General features: G+C 45.0%; 2 protein-coding genes across 10 annotated transcripts in view; one reads left to right on the forward strand and one right to left on the reverse strand.

The window, feature by feature from the left end:
• Positions 1-2,213, forward strand: part of LOC127598008 (AP-3 complex subunit beta-2) — a 28,068-nt gene extending 25,855 nt beyond the window's left edge. For all 8 annotated transcript variants that reach the window (XM_052061462.1, XM_052061463.1, XM_052061466.1 and 5 more), the window contains one exon: positions 953-2,213. In XM_052061462.1, the coding sequence (XP_051917422.1) occupies positions 953-1,103 (151 nt within the window). In that variant the 3' untranslated portion in view covers positions 1,104-2,213. The remainder of the gene's footprint in view (positions 1-952) is intronic.
• A 412-nt stretch (positions 2,214-2,625) lies between these two features.
• On the reverse strand, positions 2,626-8,937 carry sv2 (synaptic vesicle glycoprotein 2). 2 transcript variants are annotated; one of them, XM_052061475.1, is made up of 13 exons: positions 8,695-8,937; positions 7,352-7,450; positions 6,179-6,340; positions 5,924-6,086; positions 5,733-5,854; positions 5,486-5,649; positions 5,237-5,359; positions 4,881-4,970; positions 4,689-4,777; positions 4,356-4,483; positions 3,441-3,536; positions 3,205-3,364; positions 2,626-3,103 (listed from the first exon to the last, which is right to left on the reverse strand). In XM_052061475.1, the coding sequence occupies exons 1-13, from the start codon at positions 8,777-8,779 to the stop codon at positions 2,920-2,922; spliced, it is 1,665 nt and encodes a 554-aa protein (XP_051917435.1). In that variant the 5' UTR covers positions 8,780-8,937; the 3' UTR covers positions 2,626-2,919. The 2 variants fall into 2 exon arrangements, with proteins under 2 accessions (XP_051917435.1, XP_051917436.1); XM_052061476.1 differs by having other exon boundaries at positions 5,279-5,359; positions 8,695-8,935.
• Positions 8,938-9,018: the final 81 nt, after the last annotated feature.

Raw genomic sequence — 9,018 nt, forward strand, 5'->3', positions numbered from 1 at the left:
GTTCTATAGTTTTGATATGAAGAGACCAGTCCTTATGAGCTTGAAAGTGTTTTTTTTACTCAGCAGCACCAAGAACGTGTTACAGGCTTCTTCGTGTTTTCAATCAACCCCAGAGCTCCCGCGACACCTTGTGGACGGGTGGCATAACAGCGGGTTAGAATGGCTAAGTAATTGGGACATTATACAAAATAGAAAACAGATCTACACGTTCCAAGCCCCCCAAATTCAGGCATAAATGTTTTCTAAAGCATCCGAGGCAAGCGTCCAAGGCAAACGTCAGCAAAGTGAGCGATAGCCTGAACACTTTTTCTGCCGATTCACATTAATGGCGAGAACGCTGCATAAACACACTTCACCTATCGACACGCAGACACGTACGACAGAGGTCCTTCTCAGCCAATGGCAGCGTAGCTATAAGTGCGTTGCGTTCACGAAACTCGGAGCTGCGACTTGCAACCAATTCTGAATTTTTACCTTTCGTACTCAAGGCAATATTTTCCTGTTGAGGCGTTTCGCAAGTTGAAAATTTCGTATGAAGAGACCGTCGTGAGTTTGGGTACCACTGGAAAGCGGAATCGCAATTTTGTTTGATTTACTGCCAATTAGTATCGGCTCTAAATATCGGTTATCGGCCTCCTTAAAGACCAATATGTGGAACCTAGTTTCAAACTACCCCTTTTACACAGAACCGCCGTTATAACGTACAGATTCATTATGTCCCTTGAGGGACATTGGAACGAGGTTGGACTGTCATTGGTATTTCGCTTTCCATTTTATGACGTCCTCATTTAGTTCACTCTTGAAGTGAACAGACTTTTTTTTGTGTGTGAGCGCTCAATAAATATCGCCGCTCACTTCCATGACGCTGCTGCCTTTGACACTTTTGACTTTGGCGGCGCTTTGACTTGAGTCCTCTGCCGGGTCTTCGGACTCTTGCGCTTCCCGCTCGCAGGTTTGCCGGCCGGACGGTGAGCGGCGGCAGCCTGGTGCTCGTCACCGTGGCCACCGAGGAGGACGGCAGTGCCCGGCTGACTCTCAACTGCGAGAAGATGGTGATCGGCACCATGCTGGTCAAGGACGTGCTGCTGGCTCTCACGCAGTGAATCTTTGTGGGATTTCCTTTTTTTTTTCTTTGTGACAATCGCATCTGCTCACGAGAACAACATGACAGCAAAAAAAAAAAAAAAAGAAATCCGCTTGTCCTGCCCGTTTATTTGGCGTATTATTCTTTTTCAAACTATTTCGACCAAATTTCATATTGAGGGATTTTTTTTGGACTAATGTTCGCATTTTTCTTTCACAGTTTCTACCAAATTACAGATTCAATAGCACTGGAGATTTTTTTTTTTTTTTTACTGTAACATCAACAAAATTTGGTTACCAGATTTTGTTTGTCAATGTTTGCCGTTTTTTTTTTTTCATTTGGAATTTTAAAATGATTTCTCCTAAATGAAATAATATTTCAGGGTTTTGTTGTTAATGCAGTTTGAGTGGATTTATGTAATTAATTTGTATTTATTTATTTATACCAAATTCCATAAGCACTTGCTGCATCAACAAAATGAGGGGAACACCATGCCGGTTTCTTAAAATGATACTTTTATTTTTTAACACAAATGTTATTTATTAGGAAAATCGTAGCTGATGAAATAAGATCTAGGTGTTTTTGTTTCAATGTGGCATAACCGTTTCAATCCTTGTCTTGCAGTCGAAGCAGAACATATACCAGGAATAAACATTTGAAAGCTCGCCGTGTACGCGCGCCACCGCTACGGTATGTACAGGATGTGTATGTTAAATATACAGTATACAGTACGCAGGAAACAAAAAGCTCATCTTGTCATTTTAACTTTTTTTTTTTTTTTTTTTACGGTCTTTACATGATCATTTGATTGTATATTTGTTGTTTTTCCTTTGGGCCTCAAAGTGTAGTTAGACTGCTGGACGTGTCACTTTCCCCCTGACAATTTTGGCTTGAAATTATCGAGTAGTTCTGACATGCGTGAAAGTGAAACTAAGTAAAATAGTTCTTTTAAAAACATCGAAATAATCGAGTAGCCATCGTATGCTGTAATGAGTAGGAAAAAAATGCCATACTTTCTGACAGTTTTGACTGAAAAGGCTCAAGTTCAATTCATGTTAGTCTTTTTTTTTTTTAAAGAAATGATAACTTTTGATGTACTTAAGAGTATGTACTAAAAATTAAAAATTTTCTACGACTCAGAGTGGACCTGCGCTCTTTGCGAGGTAATCGGGACCATGCCTGACCATGAATAGTGAAAATCACAAATAACGCTAACTATAATTACCATGTAAAAATAAAACAATAATAATCCTCCTATCCTTAAAACAAAGCAAAACACAAATGCATGCATGGTTGGATGACAAAAATTCGTGGAGAATCTGGATCATATTTCAACACTTGTCTTCTATATTCCTGATTTTCTTGACTGCTGGTGAATGTGAAAGATATTTAACCAAAGCAGAAAGAAATTCTGCTGAATCCTTTCCCGAGCAATGTTTTTTTTCAAATGAAATGATGTGTTGCGAGTGTTTACTTTTCATCACAACCTCTGTGTGTGTGTGCTACTTGGCTATTGGGAAGTTTATTTATGAATAAATAAATGAAGAAAAAAAACTATGCGGGTAAAGTTTTATTTTCCAATGCGCATTGAAAAATATTCACAAATACAATAAAAATCGGAATAGGAATTAAAAAAAAAATAGGAATGAAAAGGTTCTTTGACTGTGATTGAGCAATCTAAAAACAAGCAGAAGTGTCTCACGGGACGCTTGCTGCAAACTATTCACATTTTTGTAAATATTTGATTCTATTTTTCACCGGGACCACATTGAAGAAGTGCAATTTTGCTACAACGTGCGGTAGTTTTATAACACACACACGCGCGCACACACAGGTTAGGCAAGTTCCATCTGTCTGGTGTGCGGAAGGAAGAGCGCCGACACACCAGCGGACATCAGCATGACCGACACAAGCAGGATGGGGACGGCGCAGCCCGAGTCCAGCATGTTACCGAAGACCACGTTCCCCATGATGGCCCCTACTCGGCCCGCACCCGTGAAAACGCCCAGCGCCGACGAACTGCACCCGGGAGAACGACCATCCACATGACAACAACAACAAAAAAAATTATAATTAATAAATACATCTCCTTTACGGTAACGCCGCGACCCAATAAGTACCGTAGCTGCGTGGGGAAGAGCTCGGTGCCCACCACATCCAGAGCGTTCCAGGCGATGACCGACACGCCGCTGAACAAGCAGGACAGCAGCAGACTTTGGCTTTTGCTCTGCACCACATAGATGAGGAAGACGCTCAGGCTGGACACCAGCAGGCTGACCGCTGCGAACACACACGATGAATGTCAAATCAGGACATATGGGGACCCGCTACGGCGCCCCCGCGGGGCCTTCCTCACAGAGCAGCGGCTTGGCTCCAATGTTGTCCACCACCAGGATGGTGAAGATGTTGCCGGGAAGGTTGGCTGCGGCGATCAAGAAGCTCTCCTCGTAGACTGAAGATGAAAACACGTGGCGGATTGAATACTTGTCAATTTTGAAAAATTTTACATTATTTTTGGACCATCTTTTTTTTTTTTTTTTTTTAATTCATTCATTCATCTTCCAAGCCGCTTGATCCTCACTAGGGTCGCGGGGGTGCTGGAGCCTATCCCAGCTGTCTTCGGGCAGTAGGCGGGGGACACCCTGAATCGGTTGCCAGCCAATCGCAGGGCACACAGAGACGAACAAACATTCACACACACACCCAGGGACAATTTCGAGTGTTCAATCAGCCTGCCACGCATGTTTTTGGAATGTGGGAGGAAACCGGAGCACCCGGAGAAAACCCACACAGGCCCGGGGAGAACATGCAAACTCCACACAGGGAGGCCGGAGCTGGAATCGAACCCGGTACCTCTGCACTGTGAAGCCCACGTGCTAACCACTGGACTACCGGGCGCTTGGGAAATTATCCAATTAAATTCGGGTGATCTATTTGGAATGTGGGAGGAAACCGGAGCACCCGGAGAAAAGCCACGCAGGCCCGGGGAGAACATGCAAACTCCACACAGGGAGGCCGGAGCTGGAATCGAACCCGGTACCTCTGCGCTGTGAAGCCGACGCGCTAACCACTGGACTACCGGGCCGCCTTTTTTAATTCACTTAATTTTAATTTGATTTTAGAGCTGATTTGTTCATTTTGCTTTTAGTAAAATTTTTATTTGTCTTACATTTCTGGTATTTGGCATATATAAATAAATCCATTTAAAATGAGCCCTGAAATCTCAGGTACGAAATGTGTGTTTTGCGGTCAACGCGGGACGATTACGCACCCACGGTCTTGACGGGGGAGCAGCTGTTGGTGTGCTGTTGGGACGGGGCGGACATGTTGGCACACGGTGAGCTGCCGGCCTCCGCTCGGGAAAAAAGCTCGGGGAACCACATCCACAGCCCGTAGTAGCTGTGCACAGCGGTCAAGTCACGTCATCAATATCTTTTTAAAATAATACCCTCCATACTTGGACTTACTAGTCGAGAGTATTTGCTCCGCTGGAGTTTTTGGGATGACCCCTAACCCAGCGTTTAGGCTCCACTAAAAGGATTTCTGAACCAGAGCTTGACTCCCAGTTCAACGGCAATGCCGACCAACCATCCGAACGTCTTACCCAAAGGAAATGCAGTAGAAAATGATGAGCAGCACCACGCTTCTGGATCTGAGGTTCCCATCGAACATCTGCCGGAGTGGCATCAGAGCCTATTTGGGTGGTGATGACGGCAAAACGCCGATTACACGTGTCAACAATGTTTGAGTGGTTTTATTTGATTGACTTTGTGTCCCAGTCTTGTTTCTCGGTCACCTTTTTCAGAGTAGCAGCGAGTTGTGCAGACGGCTGTCGAGTTTCGGTTTCGTGCGCTGTTTGTTTGATGTTCACGTGCAAGGAAAACTCCTTCAAAATCAAACGTAGAAACGCAGGATTTCATCTGTAAGTTATTATACTTAACGATTGGTAGTTTCATTTATTGTACAATATTTTTTGACATGATTTCTTTTGGTCTTGCAATTGACAGTCTATATATTGAAGAAAAAAAACTAATACTAAAACTAAAAAAAAAAAATGAAGAAAAAAACTAATACTAAAACTAAAAAAAAAAAAAAAAAATTCAAACGAACTCAAAAAAAAAAAAGTCAAAACGAAATTAAAACGAACACTACCGAAAAATCGGAAGTGCAGCCATTTTTGCCTTTTGGACTTACAGGGAGAGCTTCTCCTTTCCCAAGCATGTTCAGTCGGAACATCTGGCGGAAGACGTGGACGGCCTCGCGCTCACGGCCGGCCTGCAAAAACACAAATCGACAGATTTTTTTGGGGGGGGGGCTGGCGAATCGGTTCACTTCATTTTGAAGATCGATGTCCTTGAGTGATATTTCTTTTTTTTTTTTTTTTGTTATTAACTTTTTAACCTCCATGAGGAACTTGGGGCTCTCGGGCATGACGAGCCTGAAGATGGCCGCTGACGTGACGCTCGGGACGGAGCAGAGCACCACGAACACTCGCCAGCTCTGGAAGTTCAGTCGGCCCACGGAGAAATGCATCCAGGTTCTGGGGATCACCAACCAGGCCAGACCTTTGCGCACCCACGCACGCAAGCGTCAACATCACATGATGGTCGCGAAAAATGTCGGCGGTCGTTGTGCGATGTCTTGGCACCTGCAGCCAGAAAGTTGCCCGCCATCCAGAAGGTGGCCAGAGCGCTGATCATCATGCCTCGCCTCAGTCGCGGCATAAATTCGGCAAAGTAGGAAAAGATGACGGGAATGGAGCCGCCGACCCTGGAGAAAGGGTTGGATTGCATCTAAAACCGGCGTCCATTTGAATGACTCAAAATTTGACGTCCTCACCCGACGCCGCTGATGAACCTGAGCAGCAGGAAGAGCCAGAACCACGGCGCCGCGCTGGCCAGAGCCCCGAAGAGGCCGTTGACCGACAGGGAGACCACCAAGACGTTGCGTCGCCCCCTACGGTCGGCCAAATATCCCCACACGTAGCCGCCCACCATCATGCCTGGCGGGGATCGCGACACAGGCGTGTGACTCATCGCCTCGCGTCATCGAATTCCAAAAAAAAACGAGACATTTGACAAAAGAACGTCCGACCGAGGAAAATGGAGGCGGTGAGCAGGCCCATGTCGGAGGAGCTGAGCAGGAGGTCGCAGCGGGCCGAGGGCAGCAGGAAGGACACGCAGAGGATCTCCACCGCATCGCTGGCGTTGGCCCAACCGCAAACTAGCAGCAGCAGCCAGTGGAACCAGCCGAAGCCTGCCAACAGGAAACACAACACACACACACACAAGGTTTCAGCCGCCATTTTGACGTGGCAGTGAAAATGTGCCTGGACAAAATGGCTGCCACTTACTCAAGTTTTTAAATGAAACAACGTGACAAAAGGCAAAGATTTGTTTGCGTCATTGTTGTCATCTGATTTATGTTCACGGCAGACTTATTTGGCGGAATTTTGTGGCGTTGTCGTCATGAACGCTTCTAGGACTGCAAGTGTTTTTTTTTTAGTACATTAACAATGTTAAGATTAAGAAATATACTGTCTTTCATTCATTCCCCATTTATTTTCGTGTACGCCAAAACATTTATGAATAAGAAATCTGACAGCTGAATTTATTGCTTGCTTTGGTGAAAAAAAAAAAAAAACGGCAAAAATGGAAAAAAAAAATTTGCATATTAAATCGGCATCGCAATACCGAGGAGAAAAAAAATGCAATTTGATTATTTTTTTTTAGACTTGTTCAGCCCAAGTGAATTAGCGGCGGTTCGGGGGTTTGGGACCGAGGCACTATCATAACGAAACACCCCCACCCCACCCCCGCCCCCCGCTATCACGTCCAAGTCAGCGCACAGCTTCGGCCCGCTTGATAACCGGCTCACGCTTGACAGTTTGGTGAAAGCTGCGGACACGGCAGACGGACATATTTGTGTCCTTGTGAGGCGCATTGAAGGCAGTGAAGTCGAATGAAGTTCTGTCATCTTGAGTGAAAATGCTTTGATCGTTTGCAGTTGAAGCTGCCTACTTCAACTCGTTGAAATGCTAAAGACGAGGCTTTTTTTTGGGGGCGGGGTTCACAGCCATTCATGTCAACAAAATAAATTAAGCCGCGTATATTGAAACAGCGATTGGCTTGGCGTGCTCCCCCTGTACGCTGTGATGAAATAAGTGAGAAGTGGGCGTGGCGGTCAAGAAAGGGGCGGTGACATTTTGACTCGGACTTCCGCTGTGATGCAGTCTTTCCAAGATGGCGGCGACCCATTTTTAATTACCTGCCGCCTCGACTGCTTCCTCGTATGACAACCTGGCGCGCGCCCCCTCGTCGGCATCGTGCGGTATGATTAAAGTCCTCCTCTCAAATAAGGTTTCACCTAAAAGAGAGGAAGAAAGAGTTGGAAGTCATCTACAGGTAATTTTCCTTGCCGAATTGATCAACTTTTTTTCCCCACCGGTGCATCGTATGACAAAAGTATCCCTTCTCGATTTACTCAGTTACGCGACGTCAAAAATGCTGTGAGGTACACACGACGTTGGATCGCTCTCCTTTTGTGCTGAACTCGGTCATCTTGTTGCATTTCAAACCGCTAAAGTTGAGGCAATGTTAGCATTATCCACCGGGTGGTGAATTTATCAATAATAATGTACTTTGCCCAACTTGTATGCGCAATAGTTGCCAAAACATCAAATGAAGCCGATATTATTGAGTTGTTGCTTTTTGTTTTGGTCATTATTTTGACAAATGCCATGAACAGTCATGCGGTTCAATCAACAATCTTTTTTTTTTTTTTAATTAAATACACAACATTAAGAGAATAAAGTTGTATTTTTTTTTCAAGATAGCAGTATCACGAGAACGATGTTTTTCCAAGACAAAAAGTTGCATATTTTCCACATTAAAGAGATTATTGTCCTACTTTTGTACGAGGGGAAGTGAAGGAAGGATCCCAGCCGTCTTCGGGCAGTAGGCGGGGGACACCCTGAACCGGTTGCCAGCCAATCGCAGGGCACACGGAGACAAACAGCCATTCATGCTCACACCCACACCTCGGGAAAATTTAGAGTGTTCCATTAACCTGCCGTGCATGTTTTTGGAATGTGGGAGGAAACCGGAGCACCCGGAGAAAACCCACGCAGGCCCGGGGAGAACATGCAAACTCCACACAGGGAGGCCGGAGCTGGAATCGAACCCGGTACACCTGCACTGTCAAGCTGACGTAATAACCACTGAATACCGGGCCGCCAATACAAATATTTGAGAAGTGAAAATAAACATTTCACTTGCAAATGGTAAAAAATATGCTTAAGAATACTGGGTTAGGCGACTGTTTTATGGCACACACCACTGCAAAGTAGTAAACCAAAAATACAAATAATACTACATAAACAACTGAGCTTTGTCATTTTATGTAGACATTAAAATACAATGCAACGGGTACCAAAATAATCCTTGCTGATCAAATCTGTTGCGTGTAAAATAAGAAAAGAAAAGGACATTGAAATTACTTGCTTCGGCTCCGAAAAGTGGATACTTTTTAGTTTGGGTTAGTTTTTGGGTTAGTTTTTTTTAAAAAGCTCTCCTGCTTCATAAAGGAGTGGCGCTGCCTTTTTTAAATACCTTCGTCAGAATCCGACTCGTCAGTCAACCGACGTTTTGAAGTGAGAAGCGGCTCTTGATCACCGGTGGAAGTGTTACCAGGCATCGCCGAACTCGGTAAACTTCCGCGGTCAGAAGTGCTGTTGCACGGCGTTTTCCTTGTCCCGAGTCATTTTTTTTCCAGTCCGCTGAGTGAGAAGCTGTATTAGCTTGCTGACGAGACCAGCGGGCAAGTGATGAATCCCACTGCTGTTGCAGGCAGTGCAAGCTTTGCTGCAATGTCATTGGCGGTAGGACACGCGCTGCTGCAATTTGATTGGCTGCTTAAGGCGGTCTTGTATTTCA

This window comes from Hippocampus zosterae, chromosome 3, assembly GCF_025434085.1.
Source record: "Hippocampus zosterae strain Florida chromosome 3, ASM2543408v3, whole genome shotgun sequence".
In the NCBI taxonomy this organism is placed as follows: domain Eukaryota; kingdom Metazoa; phylum Chordata; class Actinopteri; order Syngnathiformes; family Syngnathidae; genus Hippocampus; species Hippocampus zosterae.